General features: G+C 50.9%; 1 protein-coding gene and 2 long non-coding RNA genes across 6 annotated transcripts in view; 2 read left to right on the forward strand and 1 right to left on the reverse strand.

Moving 5' to 3' along the window:
* Positions 1-354: 354 nt before the first annotated feature.
* PITX2 (paired like homeodomain 2) lies at positions 355-20,479 on the reverse strand. 3 transcript variants are annotated; one of them, XM_043438708.1, is made up of 5 exons: positions 19,896-20,479; positions 16,019-16,074; positions 15,425-15,562; positions 4,020-4,225; positions 355-1,611 (listed from the first exon to the last, which is right to left on the reverse strand). In XM_043438708.1, exons 2-5 carry the CDS (start codon positions 16,062-16,064, stop codon positions 1,048-1,050), a joined length of 954 nt encoding a protein of 317 aa, XP_043294643.1. In that variant the 5' UTR covers positions 16,065-16,074; positions 19,896-20,479; the 3' UTR covers positions 355-1,047. The 3 variants fall into 3 exon arrangements, with proteins under 3 accessions (XP_043294643.1, XP_043294644.1, XP_043294642.1); XM_043438709.1 differs by lacking the exon at positions 15,425-15,562 and having other exon boundaries at positions 19,896-20,469; XM_043438707.1 differs by lacking the exons at positions 15,425-15,562; positions 16,019-16,074; positions 19,896-20,479 and adding an exon at positions 5,086-8,253.
* LOC122422299 lies at positions 2,821-13,989 on the forward strand. Its single transcript, XR_006263769.1, has 3 exons — positions 2,821-3,327; positions 12,761-12,870; positions 12,952-13,989. It is a non-coding gene; the product is annotated as an uncharacterized LOC122422299 (long non-coding RNA).
* LOC122422300 overlaps positions 16,828-20,865 on the forward strand; it is a 69,187-nt gene continuing 65,149 nt past the window's right edge. For both annotated transcript variants that reach the window (XR_006263771.1, XR_006263770.1), the window contains exon 1: positions 16,828-17,159. This is a non-coding gene — a long non-coding RNA (uncharacterized LOC122422300). The remainder of the gene's footprint in view (positions 17,160-20,865) is intronic.

Raw genomic sequence — 20,865 nt, forward strand, 5'->3', positions numbered from 1 at the left:
CTCCCCAAAGGAGCAAAGCTGAGAGTCATTCCAAGCTAAGGTACTTTCTACATTTCTTTCTCCTTTCTTCTTTCTCTCTTCTATTATTTGCTAGCTAGCAATAATGGAATCCCTTGGGTTTAAGCCAAAGAAAAATCTGGGAGAGAACAGACTTTGCAGCTTTTTTTTTTTTTTCCTGAGTGCCTCTTTTTTGAGTTTCTGATGAATGACTATAATTTATTTCTACCAAATTTAAATAAGTACTGCTGCCTTGTGTATTTAACTAGGCAGGCAGAGGGAACTGGTTTGTTTAGGAAGTAGTGACTGAGAAACCCTGGCCAGGCAACAGAGGAGGGCAGAAAGAATCCAGACCAATTTGTATGCAGTATATTTTACTCCCATGAAATAAAACACATTTTTTTTCATATTTGCTGAAAAGTAAAACAATAATATTGTACGAAATGTTATACACAGGGTAGGTTGTACATAGCAGTTTCAGAAACATCATTGCATCCACCAGAGAAACTATTCTAAAACTGATATTCACACATTTTTTATAATAATAATATGTTAGAAACATACAGTGTGGCATTTAGTATATACATTCCTTTGCTCGCAAGCGAAAAATCCTAATCGCTTCTGTATAACATGCTTTATTTTAAAGCCTAACCTTTAAAAACACTGTTGTGATATTACTAACAACTGCTTTTTATAAAATTAATTTGACATTTCGATATATATACATCCTTTCAGTCATTTTAATGTTAACAATGCTAAACTTAAAAAATAACAAGCTTATAGTAATGTTAAAATGTCATATCCAGTCAAACATTTGTGTGTCCTCGCAACTGTTGGAAATACTTTTAGTGAAAGATGTCAGACGTTGAGAAAGTTCCTTTGAAATCAAAGGAGCTCTCTTTAATTCAGTGGTTTCCTTTTCTCCCTATATCTTCTCTCTCTCTCCCTTTCTCTCTTTAGTGCCCACGACCCTCTAGCATAATTCCCAGTCTTTCAAGGGCAGAGCTGCCCCATCCACGGTCCTAGGATCCCCGTGCAGTGGGGCGCGGCTCACACGGGCCGGTCCACGGCGTACTGGCAAGCACTCAGGTTGGATGCCGGATTCTGCACGCTGGCGTAGCCGAAGCTGGAGTGCTGCTTTGCTTTCAGTCTCAGGCTGGCCAGGCTCGAGTTACACGTGTCCCTATAAACGTACGGAGGAGTCGGCGGCGCGTAAGGGCAGGCGGGCGTCGGCACCGCGGAATTCAGCGAAGGGCTGCTCAAGTTGTTCAAGTTATTCAGGCTGTTGAGGCTGGAGCCCGGGACGCCGGTGACCGCTGAGGGTACCATACTGGACGACATGCTCATGGACGAGATGGAATTGGGCGGGGAGAACATGCTCTGCGACGACAGGGGGTTGACGTTCATAGAGTTGAAGAAAGGGAAGCTCTTGGTGGACAGGGAGGCCGAAGTGAGGCCCTTGGCGGCCCAGTTATTGTACGAATATCCCGGGTACATGTCGTCGTAGGGCTGCATAAGCCCGTTGAACTGCGGCCCAAAGCCATTTTTGCACAGCTCGGCCTGCTGGTTGCGCTCCCGCTTTCTCCATTTGGCCCGGCGATTTTTGAACCAAACCTGGGGATGGAGGGCAAGGAGTGAACAGACGCCACAGATCGGATTAGTAAAACCTTGATCCCGGAAAGCACTAGCGATCCCCACCTCCGACACATAAGTGTACCCTCTCGCCGCCACAATTTTCCCCAGCCGTCCTCCCCTGCCCCGCGCCCCAAGCTGCCCCGTCCCAACGAAGAGGCCCCGACCAGTTCAGGCTTGCGAGTCCGGGCTCAGAGTCGCGCCACAAACCCCAGCCCAACGCCCGGCGGCCTGCGGGTGGCGTGTTCACTAACCCCGGTCCTCCTCAGGGGCCAAAAACACTTACTGCAAAATGAATGCGGAGCAGCGGGCTCTCTGCCCAACCCTTCCCCGGCCACCTTGCAAACTTGCTTGCATTTCAAAGCCACAGACCCAGGGATGAAGACAAGGGGCTGGGAGGCCCGCGCTCTCTCCCACAAGCCCTCCTCCCCTCTCGGATCTTCACTGCCGCCCTGCTACTCCACAGAACGAGCGCCCTCATCAGGCGCCCGGCCGCGACCCCCTTCCTCGCCTAGCCAAAAGAACCAAATAAAAAGCAAAAGCCCACCTCCCCGACAGCTCATTAAACTCCGTGAGTTTGGCGTGTAAATCTCCGGGAACCCTGCGCTTCTACAGCCTTCCCCACCCCTCGCTCCGCTCCTTCACACTCTCCGCCCACCCAGGCCAGGCCCGCGCGCCCGGCGCTGCTCCGGCCCGGCCCGGCCTAGTTGCAGGGCTTTGCGGGCGGTCGCCCAGCCCGGCCAGCCCCCACCCGCCTCCAGTGGCCCAGACGCAACCCCGTTCTCAATCCACATCGGGCCCGCCCGTCGCCCCAGACGGCGGCTTTTGTGTATTGGAGCGAGGCCTGGCCCGAGATTTCCGAGCTGACACCGGTGATGTTTCACATTACACATCTCAGCCAGGCCCAGACGCCTAATCCGCTTTTTTTTTTTCTTTTTCCTTTTCATTCTCGATTTCCTTTTTATCCCCCTTGCTCTTTGCACCCGACAGCTATAAAAAGCAAGCTTCATCCCCCACTTGGCTGGACAAGCAGCGGGCCTGGAAGGAGGCAGGCGGAGGGAGCGAGAGCCCAGCGCGGCGGCGGCAGGGAACTAGCGAGGGACGGCTGAAAAGCCGAAGAGAGTGGGGTAGGGCTTTTCCGCAGGGTTCCGGAGACCCCATGGATTGTTTTCATTTAAATTACTTGCCTTTTCTACCCTGGCCTCCTAAACTTTGCCCAGGCGAGAAGAGTTATGTGCGAGGCCCGTTCCCCGGAGCGCAGGAGAGCTAACGAGAAACTGACCTTGCGCAAAAACCACGCGGCCCGGGCCTGAACATAGGTCTGCGCTGTTAAACTAAAACCATTTTCAACTTCATCCTGGTTCCTTTATCCACTAGATTAGCCTCATTCCCTACACAGATGCCACTCAGAGAGTGCCTTCCTCTCTCTGCTTTGGGAGTGCATTTTGGTCTTTATTCTTTTCATCATTAGTGCTATACAGTGCTTTCTCGGTTCTAACTGGGGGCTCTTTTTCCATCCAGAGCTTTTTTTTTTTTTTTTTTTTAACAGCAAAACCTCTGGATCCTGCTATGTGTTTACTTCCAGAATCCTAACAAACTTGGAGTTTTCCACCGACCAGCACAAACCAGGATATTGCTACCGTGTAATTTATTCAAGTTCATTTTTGCCAATTCATTAAGTACAGATTTGCTACAAAGGTAAGCCTTTTCTTTAATAAAACTATTATAATTGGGAGGAAGGGTGTGAGTAACAGTCTCCTGAGAGAAGATAAATAAACCAAATAGAAAAGTCTTTCTCCTTTTTTCCTTTCTTTCTAAGAGGACTGGCAGGATAGCAGTTCTGTATTAAAACTGCTTCCGCAGATCACAAAACCAGAGGATAGGGTGTGGGAGAGAACTGAGTGGCAGAAAAACCGCAAAGACCTTGTGATGAGGGTGAGCCGAGTAAAGAAAAGGCCCGGCTGGGCCGGGCGCGAAAGTTTTCCAGGGAGGGCCAACCCTTGCGTGTCTCAGGCGGGTTTTCCTTGTTAAACGCGCGCAGGTCGGAGCCTGTCCTCAGCTCCTGGCCTGGGAGGGATTTTATTAGCGCTCGTCTGGCGAATGCAAGCCGGGAACACAATGCCCTGTGCAGCGGAATGCACGCGGCCCCGTTTGGGAGCGCGCTGTGTGGTGGGGCGGTGAGCCGGGGCCGCTCCCGGCGCCTGCTCCGGGCCCGCGCCTGGTCTCGGAAGGGGGAGCTGTGACCTCGTAACTGGGGCCGCCGCGAGGCCTTCTGCCTTTGAAAAGGCACCCACCCGAGCCCTCCCGGACGGCTCTGCCTTTCACCCTCCCTCCCGATCAACAGGCCGGCGTCCCAGCAACGCCCTCCCCGGCTCCGCGCGGGCTCCTACCCGGACTCGCGCTTCCGTTAGGTTGGTCCACACTGCGATTTCTTCGCGCGTGGACATGTCCGGGTAGCGGTTCCTCTGGAAAGTGGCCTCCAGTTCCTGCAGCTGCTGGCTGGTGAAGTGAGTCCGCTGCCGCCTTTGCCTCTTCTTCTTGGACGGGTCTTCGGCTCCCACGTCCTCATTCTTTCCCTGCTGGCTCTTATCTTTCTCTGAAAACGAAACACAGAAGTCCCCGTCAGCATGCCCACCTGCTGCCCGCCAACGCCAACTGGACCAGGCGGCAGAGGCCAGAGCCGGGCTGTCTGGCGGGGGAGGAGTGTGCGAGCCGCCGCTCCGGGCCACGGAAAGCGCTGCGTCTGCGGGGTGTGCAGACGTGAGTGTGGGTGTGCGCGCCCCATCTCCTCCCCTCCCCCAGCGCCGCACGTTTTATTTACATGTTTATCTCACTGCGACGGCACACTCATTTTTATAGCCTGTGCTTTCAAGTGTATTTATGCGCTTCTGCGCGGACACATCAAACCTCTCGGGGCACCCACACGCGCGTGTTTTACAGAACTCCCCCTGGTAGAAAGCTCAGATATCAATGCGGTTTCCAAAGGCTAGGAAAAGTACGCTTTGGGATTCGGAGAGGCACCCAAGTTCCTCTGCCCTTTAGAAGAAGAAGAAGAAGAAAAAAAAAACAACAACGCCTGTTGTTCTGAGGCGTAGTCTCACAACTATTTTTCTAACAAGCGGAGATTCTTGGGAACTGAAAGCCGAGAGAACAGGGACCGCGTAAGGGTTGGGGAGGGCGGGGGGAAGGCGGCCTCTGAGGGTCTAGAACGGAGATGCTGGGATTTTTGTGACCCAGAAAAAGGAAGGGAGGTCAGGGTCGTCATGGGGGGAGGGGCGGTGCAGAAGGACTCGCGTGGTTCGCGCCACCCCAGCCGGGCAGTCGATGCAGAGCGAAGGGACGCGGGATACATACAACCCTGGCTCCGGAAGTTCTGCGGGGAGCGAGCCGAACGACCACTCCCACCACGCCTCCCCCAGGAGGGGCCGACTTCCTCGGGGCCGCGCGGCGCCTTACCTGCGGCCTCGGGGCTGGGGGTGTCAGAGATGGTGTGCACCTCCAGCCTGTGCTTGGCAGAGTCCAGGGAGCGGGCCTGACCGGGAGCTAGGACCGAAGCCATGGCCAGCGGCTGAGGATGGTGACAGGAGGAGGACGCGGAGGCGGCCAACAGCTTGGTCCCTGCTGCTCGGTGCTCCAAGTGCAGCGGGCCTTTCATGCAGTTCATGGACGAAGGAGCGCGCCGCCCTACGAGTCCTGGGTTGCTGCCCCGCCGAAGCCCCGTGGCCGCCGCAGCCGCCTGCTCCGCTTCCCGCTCCAGGCGCGGAGTTTCCTCGCGGTGGCCGCCGCGGGCAGAGCCGGGAACACAACCCGCGCGGAGTCCTGGAGCCGAGCCGCCCCCCGACTCCTTCCGTAGGCTCAAGCGAAAGGATCCAGCGGCCGAAAGTCAGCGGGTCAATGGAGAGACATGGGGATGTGGGTAGGAGAGAATGGTTCGGAGCGTCTTTGGGGAGCAAGCTTCCAAGCTCCAAAGCGAAACAAGAGTGGGCAAAGACCCCTTTCTTCCCTCCCTCCCTCCCCCTCGTACCCCTCCAATAAGGAAAGCTAACGCCGTTCGCGCTCTGCCCGCCCCCCGCACGGCAGCCCTGACAGCGAAGTGTCAAGAGTGACAGGGACAGGTAGCTGATATTAGATCTCCCGTGGCGGCGGCGGCGGCGGCGGCGGCGGCGGCGCGGGCCTCTGGGCGCACCCTCCGCGGTGCTCACACGCACACCCCCTCGGGCAGCAGATCTCGAGCCTGGCCTCGTCGCAGCTCAGCTCCCAGCACCCAGACGAGCGACGGACCAGTTCTGCTGCTCCAAGCTTCCCTGTTGGCCTAACATCTTAAAACCAGAGGCGGGCTTCCTGGTGCCGAGACGTCACTCGGCCGCTGCCCTCCCCAACCCTCCCCGACCCTCCCCGCCTCCGCCTCCTCCCAGACCCTTCGCCGGCTGGAGTGACGTGGCTGCACACCAATCAGGAGCCCCCGAGCCGTGACGGAGGGCCCATCCTGTCTGCACCTATCAGATGTGCGGGGCCGGGCTAATACCTCGGGGAGCCCGCAGAGTCTACACCCGCCGGCTCCCGGGAATTCTGCTCCGGCCCGGCCCAAGACGATCCGGCTTTTAGTTCTGGCGGGGAGGTGGAAAGACGAGGTTGGGAGTAAAAAGCTCGTTGGAAAAAATTGGAAAGGTCGAAGGCTGATGGGTACAAGGATCAACAAGGCACCCAGCACGCCCCTCCCCTTCTGTCTCGCTACATCCATTCCCTACCGAGAGGTGTTTTTCTCCCCCTGCAAGGAAAGGAGACATACTACTTAAAACCAGAAAAAAATTTAAAACCCCAACAAATCATCTCTCCGATCTTAAATTTTCCAAACAACCTGTCAAGTGAATGCTGCGGCGCTAATCTGAAGAAGCTTTACTTTAATTGCAAAGAAGACAGAGCCCTGAGAAGAGAGGCTAATAAATTAGAAATCAGAAGCAAATGGACCCGTCAAAAGAAAATTACCTTGACTTTAAACGAACAACTGTTTGGTGGTTCACTCTGAATTTATACAAGAATAAAAAGTCGCCTCAGATCACGTTCTCTGTAATGCTTATTAGTCCCCAGACAGAAAACACACAATAGAATAGAAACCCTAACCCAGCGTTTTCAAAATGCTGAAAGCTTATCCATTCTACTTAACGTTGATTAAGACACATATCCTAGGGCTTTCAAATTCCTTGTACACTGTATTAAGCACCTCCTAATGCAACAGAGAATCTTGCTTTAAATTTGACTCTCTTGTTTACTTTATTATCAATCAGATTCAAATCCATAAAGCCTGTAGAATCAACAACTTTGAGCTAATTATATATAAAATATGCTTTTAATGAATTTCCATACAATTAAGAATGTTGCCAAATAACCAATTTCAAGGATAATTTTGAAGTCATTTTCTATTCCTAGGGAGCTCAAGGCTGTCTTGAATTGTTGGAGTCCAAGCAGGCAGAGACAGTAGGCTGTGGGTGAAGGGCAAAAGCCTAGAAGGACACTCAGCAAGGAAAAATAAAGCCTTGTTCATATATTTGAGACAAAAGGAAAAAAACACCTTTGGGGACATGTAAATCTTTATAGCACTATTTCCACAGAAATTAAAGAAAGAAATCCAAAGATATCATTCAAAATAATTTGTGAAAGTCCTTTTGTCCTCTGGCTTAGGTCAGCTGAAGAGCACAAACTAATCTCCCCTGGGTTTCTGCATTGACGATTGCTTTATTGTGGAGTTAGTGTTATCATCCCCGAATGTGTATTTGTTTGACATTACAGTCAATGATTTGCAACGCCAGTATGAGGTATCTTCAAAAAACTCCCTCCTTGTCCTTGTTCCCAAGATTGAGAAACTCATTCAGTTTGAGGTGGAGTGGATAAAGCAGACAACAAATATGTTTGTAACTTATGTGTCTCTCCTTTGCCCTGCTCCCCCACCTCATGGTATCTGCAACTCCTCCCCCATCTTAAACAAGCTTGAGAGCAGTCCAAAGGACCAAATGAGAATTCTTTAGTCTCTGCCCAAAGTATCATTCTAGGGTAAGAAGATTTTAGCTAACAGGAGGAGCTTTCTTCATAGGATGCTTTAAATCAGCATTTCTGGTTTTTTAACCTTTTATTCTGGTTAACCCCATTCCATGCACACACACACCTGCTCAGAGCAGAACACATCCCCATGTGACAGGTCTGCATTAGCTGAGGCTCATCCATCCAGTTATATTAGGTTCTTAAATCTTATCACTAAATTATACATATTACATAAGCAGCCTGTTGGTAAAGAAGGTTAAATTAATTTACATTCTGCTCATTATCGGGTGCTTAAATGACGCGTTTTATCCCTGAGATTTGGTAGACTCTCCTTCTCAGACCCCCCAGTGTTTCACCGAAGACAATGCTCTTACATTTGTAGTGGTTTTTAATCTGATAAGACTCTAATTTGCTTAAGTCTTTTAAATAAGGGTTTTAAATGTTTCTAGCCATTTTCTTATTGAATTTCCTCTAATTCCCTCAAGATCATAAAGTATATCGTAAAGTAAATATCTCCTCCCACTGCACTGACAGCCGATGACCTATAACTAAGTCAATATGAATCCAGCTCTTTTCTGCCCAATATGTTTACAAATCATATTCCAATACCTTTTCTTAAACTCCGGCATAGCTGCAGTCCCCACAACAGCACATGCTCATGCCTTCATATCACAAAGAAACTCCATCACATCAGAGAATGAAAGATTCTCCTCCATAGTGAACATACTCTCTTCCTTGTTTCTTCAAGTTTCAAATCCTGGAGTTACAGTTTTTGGTGAAGGCTCTGAGTGGTTTTCAAAACTCAGAAGAGCGGAGAGGTTCCGCAAAGCCATGTAGATTTCTAAGCCCATCTCTCATTAAATGCATAGAATTTTGATTTAAGCTCATTGGCTTTGTCAATGAACAGAACTTTCCCCAAGGCAAATACACACATATGAAGGACCTAACCTAGACTCCAAAGTGGGTGAAAAACCCAAGGGCGAGTGAGAGCTCTTCATAGTGCCAAAGTGTAGGAGATGTTGCAAGTGCTGGTGATCAGCCTGAAAGCCTAACAAGATAAGGAATCTTAAACTGTATTGATCCACTGCAAATTCAAGTGGAGAATAAAGAAAGATAAATTATTTGAAGAACTCTGGTTAAGTGAAAACAAAATCATGCATATACCTCTCTACAGATAGAAATGAATGTACAAAATATATCCTCCCCTCCCCGCCAACAGAGCAGGGGAGGTATTTCTTTGCATTTTTCTAGCCAGAGTTTCAACTCCCTCCTAATCTTCAAATCACTTTACACATTGATACTGGGTGACACCCCTTCCAGGCCCAACATATTCACTCCATGGTTGGTAGGGGGGCTCCAACATGAAAAGTCTAGAAAAGGAAAAGCAAGTATGTAGTACAAGAAACACTTTTCAGTTAAAACTGTAGTGGTGGTGGGCAATTTTTAGATTTAGTCTACAAAAAGCTTGTGGGTGCACAGGTATAGGCAGTATAGGTAACAAAGGAGTTGGAAGTAAGGGAATCTTAGGTATGTTGCAAGTTCAACACTACTATTATGTGACCTATCCCCCACCCCACTCTTCAGCTGGTTCTAGAAATTACTGTGGGACTTCCCTGGTTGTCCAGTGGCTAAGACTGTGCTCCCACTGCAGGGGGGCCGAGATGTGATCATTGGTCAGGGAACTGGATCCCACATGCAACAACCAAGGCTCAGCGCAGCCAAACAAATAAACATTTTTTAAAAACAAATGAGTATGTCTTCAGCAGCCATCACAGAAATTGTCATTCCAGAAAAAAAAAGAAAAATCAGCATAGTTGGTTCAGGGAAGCTGCACGGCTGGGGTGGGGAGAGGACAGGAAGCCTAGTGTGGGTTTGGATTTTCCACTCAGAAGATATCATTTTGATCAGGTTTTCTTGCTTATTCTTTCAAAGAAAGACCCTTGAGGAGGGAAATGTGTGACACAGGGTTAGGCATGTTTCTAGCTGGTATTTGCCACCGATTACCAGTCTTAAGGTCTTATTTAATTTCACACTCTTTAGTGTTAGTTGCACAACGGCCCTCTGGCCATCACGATGAGGGGGTTAGACAGCACCACTAAACTCTCCGCAGCGGGCAGCAGAGATGTGAACTGGGACCCAAGCGAGTGACTAGAGACTTTGGGGGGGGGGGGAGTTTGTCCTCAAAGTTCATCTGGAAGATAGTGAAATTAGATGTCTCCTTGTGCTGTCAGGCCATAGAGGGGTGGGAGTCTTGCTACGGTCCAGGTTAGCTCAAGGATGAGATCCTACCAGACTCAGCTCGAAGGCTCATGACAGGCATGAGTGTGTGTGTGTGTGTGTGTGTGTGTGTGTGCTTGCATGAGCATTCGGTGTAAGGTGCAGAGCTCAGAGGGAGACCTTGCACCTTGCCCGAGAAATGGCTCTGCCTTGCCTCCTTCCCCTGCCTGGCTTTACTCTGCACACAAATCATGTTGGAAAGGGCCTCTCTGCTTTTCCCTGACCTGAGCCATGCAGCTGGAACACCCAGAAATTCAAGGTTTATTGTGGCTGACCCACCCCCCACCCCAGTTCCCTAAATGCAATTTTTAAAAGTGTAGGTTAGCAAAAAGTAGCAGATTCTTTCAGAATCAGAAGTCCGTAGAGGTGCTGAGCAGCACCCACCCTCTCTGGGTCCCTGCGAAGGGTACCCACATTTCTGTCCCCCACACAACCACTTCAAGTCTGTGGTAACTGGCTGGGGGGTTCTCGTCACCCCACACTGGCAGGGGAAGAGAAGAGCCAGAGATTCGAGGAAGCTCTGGGTTGTGTTAGAGGGGATGTTGCAATCACTAAACCCACAAGCTGTGGTGCCTTTCCACAGCAGACCGTTAATGCTACAGGTTTATTAGGTGCTCATTTAATCGTAGAACACAACTACGGGTGGGAAAATAAAATAAAGAGCATGGTATACTTGTGTGTGGGATATAAGAGAGACAAGGAATGAATAAACATCAATATCTAGGTCCAGAGAGACAGAAGTGACATGGGACTAACTAAAGTCACTTTTTAAAAAACTGGATTGAAACGCTTCTCTCTTTATTTTTTTCTCTATTTTTCCCTCTCCTGCTCATGTCTGTATCCTTTTCTATTTCTCTTGTTCCCCTTCTTTCTGTCTTCCCCTCTCCCAGACATGCTGGTAGCTAACACTCAGCATTAGTTGTCATGGTGACCATAAATCACATAAATCCAAAAATACCCACCTATAATCTGAGATGAAGCTTTTATTTCCCTAGCGAAATAATATTTTAAAAGCTGTCAGCTGACCAAAAAAAAAAAAAAAAGAAGGAACCCACCTCATTGTAGTAACCCAAGTAATATATTACTTCTAAAGGTTTAAATTAAAATGTCAGCCTGTTAAAAACACGCTGGGAGAATCTTGGGCATTCTTCATGTCAGAGCCTCACAGTGGAGTTGACTCCATCACTCCTGATCACTCTTTAACATGTATACATAATTCTGCCTACTACCTCTCCTTCTGTTCATTTCTTTCCTCCTCTCCCAACTACCTTAGTCCTCACTGATTGTCTGCCTTGGGTTGTAAAAGAATGGAATCTCTTATCTTTTTCAGAAAGGCATTCAATTCTTTGCCTGAGTCAGAGGACCTCGTATATTGGTCCTCCGTGATCAATCGCTTCCCTAAATGAAAAATGGGTGCCGTGGGGGAAAAGGTGCTGAATTGGGCCACAATGAGGGGGGACTTTCTAGAGGAAGTGAGAAGAAAAACGCAGAGGGAAGGGCTGGTGGGGGAGAGACGGAGTAGTGGAGTATGGAGCTGGGCAGCCAGGTTCTGTGGTTAAATCTAGCCCGGGAAAGGTATGTATATTCTCCTACTCTTGCCTTTTTCTCCTGAGAGGAAACTTTCCCATTTGAAGACCCTGAGTGGAGGGTGGGAGGGAGGAGGGTGGCGACCGCAGTTGGGCCTTTTGTCTTCTACCTTGCGCTTGTTGTCTTTCGCCTATCTTTGGATTATAGGGTATTCGCCTAGATGAAGAGCCATTAATTACCCATTCAGTCAATATTAGGAAGACGACAAAGCTTTTTACATAGGATTAAGAAGACATCAGATTGTTCCATTAGTATATTCCTGCTCACGAATAAGCTTTCGTTATACATTTCCTTTTCCCCGGAGTCGCTCTAACAACTGCTGCATATATTACCGGCGGGCGGTGCGGGTTAACTGCCGAGCCAGCCCTGCGCACCTTGGAGCGCGCACCGCGGCGGGACCGAAGAACGCGACCCGTCAAAGCTGCCTACCGCTGGGGCCTGACTACTTCCGGACAGTTTCCCCTCTTGGGGAAAACACATCCACATACACAAAGGAGAGGCAGCTCTGCGGATAAACTGCAGATCTGGCGCGGGGTGGGTTGTGAGTAGGAAAAAAAAAGGAATGCTCTCCTTCCCCAGCTCCGCTCCTCCTCACTGTCCTCCAGCGCGTCCTGGTCCCCTGCCCCCTGTTAGCACTAAGATTAACCCCCCCCCTTTTTTATTACTCCCCTTTCTCTCTGACCAAGCTCAGGTCCAAGCGCCGCCCCACGCAGCAGGATTTTGCTTTTTGCTAGAGGTGGTCTGGGCTGCTTTTGCCGGTCTGCTTGTTAGCATTAAAGTCGTTTGGTAACGGCGTAGAGAAATCGGGTGATTTGCTTTGGGGGACATTAGGAATCAGCGGTGAATGTGCTTGGCGAGCGCTTGGTGATTGAATGAATGGGGCTCTGCGGCCGTCAAGGCGTCGGGGTCACCCCGGGTGCTCCGAGGAAGACGGGGAGCCGGCTACTGCCTCGGGAGGCGGTGTGTGTCGCAGTTGGGGCCTTGGAGTCCTCGTCCCTAGGGAAGGAAGTCTGCGCGCACCAGAGGCCCGGGGCGAACACTTTCAGCTCAACTGCTTTGCCAGAATGATTTAAAAATTAATCGAGTCGCTGAGGGAGGCCCGGGGAAGATACCCGCCCCAGGTCTGGTCGCGAAGCCAGGCCCCGGGACCGATCTCGGCAGGTCGGTGGATTACAGCCCCCAATCCAGGGTCACTACCCCGAAATTTATTCATCCCATCCTCTTCCTGAAGGTCAAGACAACTTTTTGAGTTCCTCCAAACGGAAACTCGTTTTGGGACACCCAAAGGGAAGGAAAGCCAAGGACGTCTGTCCCAGGGAGAAGCGGGCCTCTGCCCCTTCGGTAAGGGGGGTGGGGGTGGGGAAGGGGGGGAGGGTCCTGTTTAACTTGTCAACTCTTCTTCTCTCCACTTTCCACACCTAGCCACTCCTCTCTCCACCCTCTCTCAAACCTCTGGCTTTAGGAGGTCTCCAGCCTACTTCCTGCCCGCTCCCGTTTAAGGGTTCGAGCCAGACGTTGGGTCATTCCTACCGGTATCAAGAGAATGGGGACTCGACTGGGATGGGACACAGAGTCGGGGCCTCCAGGAGGTCGACCCTGTCAACTCAGAGAACGTTTTCAGTCTTCAGTGAGGACAGCGTGTTTTGGGGACATGAGAGGGTAGTGTCAATAATAGGATGTCATGGCCCTTTTTGAAAATCGCATGTCATTATAAACATTTTTTTTCTTTTTAAAAGCAAATAAAACCTATTAAAAAGTTAAGGAGAAAAAAATCTTTTCTTTTTTCTTTTCTTTTTATTAAAAGGAAGCTGTGGCTAGGAGTTTGCATATTCCATAAGTTAAATTTACTTATATTCAGTAAGGGGACTCTGGCAACCTTCCTTCAGTGGCACTAGATAGCTTTGCCCACTCGTGTGACATTTTTGATCTACCCAATTCCCTAAAAGCCAATAACATCAAGATTTTCAGCATTTTTTCCTATCACGTGTCTCTTAATTAATGGCATTAAACATGTTTGGGCAGCAATTTTCTTCTAAAGTTCAAAAGGCAGAAAACACACTGTTGGCTGTGTGGAGAAGAGCCTTTCCCAGCACTAAAATAATCCAAGCCTGAATGTAAGGGTTAAGAAAAATTGTTTATTATTTCTAGCTCTTTATTTACTTGCTAATTATTAAAAGCAAACACCCAGGCCCACCTGCCCAGGATGTGACTGCAGCAAACAGGACTCCCCGGCTCTCCCCTACTTCTTGCCCACCTAGGAAGCCCACACCCCACCTCAGGCTTCTCTGTTAAGAGGTCCTAAACTCCCGTGGAAACCACCTGTCCTCAAAACCATTCCCGGGGCAAGAAACGGGTATATGCGGGTGAGAAGAGGAGGAGACATCTCTCGGCTCCTAAAGCAGGAGAAATGTCAGCTTCGCTGGGCGGCGGCCAGCCCGCGCTGTGCGAAGCCGCATTGGGAAGCTCCCCTAGTCCGGCCGGAGCCAGGCAGGGCTCAACCCGCACAAAGCATTTTCTCCGGGAGGCATCGCTGCTCTTGATTTTTAACCATATCCCAAACATACTCCGGTGTAATAATTTATTTTTACGACCGATTATCAAACAGAAGAAGAATTTAACACAATCTTAATGACAGAAATCACCCGACGTTATCTCTGCAAGGCCCCATTTAACCCCATGGGGTTAATCCCGGACAAGTGAGCGTTTAACTGGCCCAGCAGGAGAACTAGCGATATTTCGCGGTGTCGAGGCCGGTTAGCTCCATACCACTTTGAGCGTTTTATTCCAACAAATGGTGCTTTTCTCTCTGATTCACTGGGAAGCCCAATGCGGAGCCTTTGTTTTCTTCTTGGCAAGTTTACTTGGCGGGGGACCCAATTCGCCCCCGTCTAGCACATATCACATATGTATCTTTACATTTTAATCCAGAAAGTGGTGGTTAGGGGCGGAGGTCTGTGTGTGTGTGTGTGTGTGTGTGGTTATGTCCTCACATAATCAAAGGTCAACAACCTCCTAAGAATAGGCACTTACTTATTAAGGAGCCTGGAAAACATGGGAGAATAGACGAACTGCAAATGTGAGCTTTTCTTGTATTCCTAAGGAAAGGTTGTCCCTTCAACCCCTCTCTGTCTCTCTCTTTCTCTCACACACACCCCTAAAGACCACGATTCAATTTAACAAGGTCTGTGCGCAGAGGACGTTTTAAGTTTTACACAAGCGTGCAGACTTCGAGCAGCAATAGCCCTCGACTCTTCCAGAGTGAAACCAGACCATCGATCGCACCGCCAAAACCCAGACCCTGCCACCAGCACCGCAGGTCGGCGGAGCCACGGGGTCACACGCTCCATTCAACCCTCAGCTGCTGCGCGCAGTCGCTGCCCTCCGGCTCCGTAGGGCTGTTGTCAGCTCCTCCACCTCGCCACCGGGGCGAACCTACGCTAACCCAAGCCTCGCGCGCCGGCCTCCCGCGGTAAACCCCGCACCCACAAGCCTGGGCGGGGCGCGGCCCAGGGCCGCCGGGACGGGGTGGGCCCTGAAGTGCTGCGTGCAGTGGGACGTAGTGAGCGACAGAGGTCGCTGTTGGACCACTTTTCCACGCCAGCTAGAGGCGCAGAGGTAGCTCGGGGTGTGCGTAGATCAGGCCACACATCAGGAGATCATCAGGAAAGAGCGAGGGAGAGGGAGAGGTGATGGGTCTCAGGAGTGCAGTATAATTTGGGGAAAGGAATTAACGTTCCTTGGACGGCTGCTTGCCGTCCCAATCGGAGGCCAAGTGTCTTAAGTTCCGAGCAGGCGCGCCGGGTCTGGCGGCCTCGCCCGCGTGCGCCTCACTCGAGCCCCGGAGGCCGGGAGGCGGGCGCCCAGCGCTCGGCCTGCGCCTCGCTCCAGGTCTTACCGTTGGCGCCGGGATGCTGCCGCGGGAAGAGCTTGCTGCTGGCCGCCTCTTTCCGGCTCTCCGGAGAGTCCGTGAACTCGACCTTTTTGATTTCGGAGTCTTTGGAGAAGAGGCATTCAACGGCCGCCGGCTGCACGCCTGGGCCACGCGCGCCCGCCCCACGTGCAGGGAGAGAGACGCCCAGGACGGCGGGGGAAAGTATCGGGGTGTCGAAGAGAGTGGGGAGGAGCGAGGAGAGAGAAGGACAAAGAGCAGAGACCCAGTTAGAGGAAAGAGCGGAGGACGGGCCAGTCTCCCGGACCGTCGGGCAACCCGGCGCAGGGCGAGGTTCTGTCTCCGCGCCTCCCGGGCTACCAGCGGCCCCGGCGAAAAGGAGGCCCGAGGCTTGGAGACACGGCGCGCCGCTCCCTCCCCACCCACAGCCCCCCACTAGGAGAGTCCCCCGGCGTCCAGGTTCTGATTTCCTTGCTGCCCTGGCCGGGCCCTCCGGGAAGCGCCCCTCGCGCGGCCTCGCCATAAGACCCGTGCCCTCTCGCCGCCCTCGCGTGGCGCGGTCTCAGGTCGGGTGACCCTGGCGGAAGAAACGCCTCTTACCTAATTGCACACACGCCGACACTAGTTTGCGGCAGTTGGTCTCCATTCCCCGTTACCTGCAAAACAAGAGAAGGAGGGCAGTGAGAAGCGGCGGCGGGCGGGCGCACGGGGCTCGCAGGGGCAGACCTGCGGGGCAGACGACTTCAACAGCAGCCATCAGGCGCCCCTCCGTACTGGGTTTCAGGAGAGTTTCTCGGACCTGACAGTCTCCGGCAGCACGAGCCCGGCCTCATCCCCACCCTTGCCCCGGCTCCTGGACATCCGACTGTTTACCAAAGTGTGTGTAGGGGGGGCTGGATCTCTCTACAGAGCTGCCGCCAATGGGTTCAGGGGCTCGTAGCCGATAAAGCCACCGCGTTCTGGGAACCCAAGCTGTGCAACTACTCACAGGGGTCCCCGTGTCACGGGTTAAAAGCCCTGAACACGAGGATAACCTTGGGGGGGGGGGATACAAAATCTGGGTGAAGAGGACTTTCTCCGTGGGGAGCTGTGTGCGAAGGCCAGCACAGTGCTTGTCGGTTGGTTGAAGCTCAGTAAACATTTATAGTGTCAGAGTTAACTTGCTCCTGTCCTAGATAGAACCCCCCCCCCCACACACCCCCGCCTCGATTTTCTGTAATTCTGACTCAAACAGGACTCCAAGGCCTAGGATGCTCCAGAGCGGACTGGCTTCGGGCCTCTCCTCTATCAGAAGCCACTTTTCCATATTTAGCCACACTTTCCCCTGGAGATACTCAGCCGGTCATTTATTTACCCTAAAGTATGATTTAAGATCGCAGAGTAGGGGAACCGAGGTGGAATGAGTTAGACTGAGGAGAGCGGGCAAACGTCCCCGGAGGGTTTACTGCCCGCCAAGGGTAGAGAAATAGCTCTGAGAGAACGGCTCCCCTCAGTTCTCCCCCTTCTCCTCCCCGGCAAACCAAATCTTTTTTTAAATTTCCAACCACAACGCAGCGAGCCAGGCGTTTAATGTGCGCCCCCTTCTCCGCCACGGGCAAACCGGGAGAGGTGGGTGGCGAGGGGGCTCTGTCGGGGTGGGTAGAAGAGCGGCGGCTGCTTTAAAGACAGAAGAAAAGAATGAAGGTCCCAGCTCCCCAGGCCCCTCGGATCTCGGCGCCTGCCTCGCTCCACGCTAACCAGGGTACGCCGGCGGCGGGAGGGCACCTCTCGCTCGGATCCAGGGCTGGGGCTTCGGGCGGGCGTTTGCTGGGTTGTTCGAGGGGCATAGGTTGGCCAGGGAGCTGGGGGGTCTGGCTCTGGCCTAAGTCGCATTTCTACGTTCCTCGGCCTCTCCAGGAAGGAGCAGGGACCCAGGGGCCTCGGGCCAAGGTCGCTGCCTAGCGCAGCGGCCTGGGGATCCAAGGGGTGGGGATCTCCAGGCGGTTCCCCCACCCGCCTGGGGACGCGGGTGGACGCGGGCGGGGGCTCTGCGGATCCTGGCAGGCACGGGGGCCCAGAAGTAGCAGTTTGGCGGTTCCAGATTTAGTGATTCTGCAGTAAAATCACAGGATTAGTCCCTGATTGAGATGTCTGTTCGTGAGATATTACAAAATTCATTATCACAGCTTTCTACTAACTCGATATGAAGTAACACAGATGGGATTTTATTAGTCCAGACTTCAAATGTTTACTTATGATAATTTCGGGGAAAATTTGCATGTCATCATCATTTCGATAATCTTTTTTTTTTTTTTTTTAACTTCTGAATTGGCTGCATTATTAGCCGGTAGTCAGAGCTTTGCAGATGGTAACCGCAGATAGTTTTTATTTTTAAAAATAGTAAAATCTACAAAAGAAAAAGATCGGATTGCTCAGTGTAAAGTCAGTCGATTATTACACATTCTTCCCCCCCCCCCCCAACTCCCACGCTTCAGTGCTGAAGACCAAACAAAGCAATACAAAACAAATCTTTAAGAACTCCTCTCTAAAGACTGAAAAGAAGGTCAAGGCATGTTCCTTAGCTCACTCCTACATGTCCTTGTGACTTGGGGATTTATTTTGCAGTCAAAATGAGTCCTGAGATTTGCACTTTTTTCCCTTCATATAATGACCAAACCTGCTAGATGAATTGAATCTAAATAACTGGGGAAGGTAATTTTTTAAAAGAGACCTCCAATTCCCTCCCGCCTGCTGATCCTTAAACTTGCCCTGTCAAGACAAGTCTTACAAGACAAATTTGGCTGCCGGATTTAGAGATGGGCTTCAGTGGCTAATCTCACAAATTAAGATGAGCAACTTTTCCTGTTGGAAAGTTGTTCTCACCCCAAAAGTTCATGTCCTGGTTGGAAGGTATAAGCCAGGCAATCTTGTTTTGGTCAACTTGAGTTTTCTATTGTGAGCTCACCAAAAAGCCCAACACAGCTAATGGGAACACCCTGAACCACACTGGCTAACACAAGCAGGCAAGCCCTAAGAAATAAAACAATTTGCTTAAAAATAATTTCTGATGATTGCCATAAGATGAAATTGTAGGAATGAAACGTCCTAATAATTCTATGTTCTTTCACATTTCCCTCCTTTCCATTCACATTGTTATCCTATAGCAAAATCTTTACTGAAAGTTTAAAAATAAACATGATAAGAACATATGTTTTAAATGAACTAAATTAGTGAGATTAGTCAGTAAATTAATTTGCAGTGGGTAATCATTTAAGGAAATTAAAATACTGCTTAACGCAGTTCTGTATTTTAGCAGTTTAAGCCTTCATTTAAACCAATTAATATTGGTGATTTAGGAACACTTGGGGACAAACATACTCAACTTGAGGAACAAAGCCCCTGAATAATTTAAGTGTTGTTTTGCTGAGGTAGAGCAGAACATTCCATACATGAAGTAGCTATTTCATTTTTAGGCAAAGTTTGATTATTGAAACTTTGTATGCTTATTTTATGTGATAGCAACAGAAATCCTCAGCCTGTATTGCTTAAGTGCTTTGTTTCCTTTACATAACTGGTATTTGTATTTTTAGATGGATTTCCTCCAAAATGATGTTAAAAGCAACTTTAATTCTTATTACTGGCCTAAAAAGAATGTGAGGAAATATCTCTAAATCAAATTAATTTTTCATAACATATTTTAGAATGTATGAACTCCAATATTATTTTAATTCATGGTAGTAAAAGTTTTTTTAAAAATTTAGTTTAATAAGACATATTGCTTGCACAAATAAAATAAAAACCACAGGACCCTATGATGGTTTGACTTCTAAATTGCTAAGGAAAATAAAATCATTAAATTGTAATAAAAAGAGGAACATATTTCTCAGATTTAGAATCATAATTTTTTCCTTACTGGATGGGTGGAAAATAGTCGTCTCCCCTGTATCCATTTAAAATGTATCTCCCAAAGTGCAAGATTGGAGTTGACTGGTAATCAATTTAAAGGATTTATAATCCGAAGTAATTGTGTGAGCTTGGCATTCAGGCCTGGCTCCCAGGTAATTCGCTTGGGCCTGAGAGGTCACTAACTGCCAGTTAAGATGGAATCTTTTTTCCAATTGGTAACAATGGGAAGGGGGCTAATCTTCCAGTAGCTGAAACTTTGTACCCGGCCCTTTATCTTGAGAATGCTAATCCTCCGTCTGAGGATTTGTCCCTGCAGTGTTGGCACCAAGATTTAAGGGAAGATACCTCCTTTTAAATGCCAGCCATGGTCTCGCTTCCCACTCGACTTCAGCACCCCATAGATTGCTAGTGTCTGTGGCTGGGGACCAAAGGAACAGGGCTTTGCAAGGTCTGTTTGCCAACTGCGTTACCTCGGGGGGAAAGACAGCCCCCAAAAGCCACAAATCACCTTCGGTGAAGATTCTCCAAAGTGGAACAAATTTCCAAACTCGCATTATCTCACATCCCTGCGGGAGAGACGGCCTCCACTTACCGGCTACCGGGAGAGAGCTGCAGTCTGCGCGTCCCGCCGCGTCCCGGAGAGATTTCCAGCGAACCGAGACGCGGACTGCACCGCCGGCGCCCGAGAAGCCCGGGCCGAGAGGACTGCGGGGCTCCCGAGGGTGCCAAGTTCCGAGGGGGGTCCAAGGGCGCGCAGCGGCCTCCGGAATCTAGCCGTCACTGGCAGTTTCTTTCCGCTGTCCTCCAGCTTGCTCGCTCGCTCTCGCACGCTCTCTCCCCTCCCTCGCTCTCATCCCTCTCTCTGGCCTCGGCTCCGACTCCGTGTGGGGAGTGACGTGACGTCAGCAGAGATTCCACCAAACTCCACTGCACAGTGGCGGGCGCGCGGGCGGGCGGGCGGCCGAGCCGGCAGCGCGGCGGCCGATCAAGGAGCGAGCGCGGCGCTCGGGAGGGCGCGGGGGGAGCCCGCAGGGGCGACGGGCAGCCCGGCAGGAGCGGGAGGTGAAGGCCAGCGGGCCCGGGAGCCGGGAGCCCGAGGAGGAGCCGGGGAAGCAAACCAGGCGCGGGAGCCGGGCAGGGCGCTTAGACAGGAGCAGACGGCGCAGTAGGCGCGAGCACTCCCACTGGGGAAAGGAGGACGAGAAGGGAGGATGAGAAGGAGGAGAAGGAAAAGGAACCTGCGCCAGATCAGGAGCTCTCATAAATCAGACGGGAAGGGCAAGGCGTCGGGGAGACACGCTCTCCTGGAGTGTGTGTGTATGTGCGTGCGTGTGTGTGTGTGTGGAATCCCGGACAGGGAGGGAGGGAGGGACAGAGAAAGTGGCCTAAGAAATGGAACAAAGGACTGTGTGCCTGGGTTTGTTTGGGGGCGAGGCTTGTAGGGTGTGAGTTCGAATATGCCTGTGTGTGACCTTCTTTCAGGCCTGCAAGGGTGAGGAGAGAGAGTTCCTAGATAACCAGGGATTGCGGAGGAAGGCAGGAAGCTGCAGAGAAGGTTGCGC

Source organism: Cervus canadensis, chromosome 19 (genome assembly GCF_019320065.1).
Source record: "Cervus canadensis isolate Bull #8, Minnesota chromosome 19, ASM1932006v1, whole genome shotgun sequence".
In the NCBI taxonomy this organism is placed as follows: Eukaryota; Metazoa; Chordata; class Mammalia; order Artiodactyla; family Cervidae; genus Cervus; species Cervus canadensis.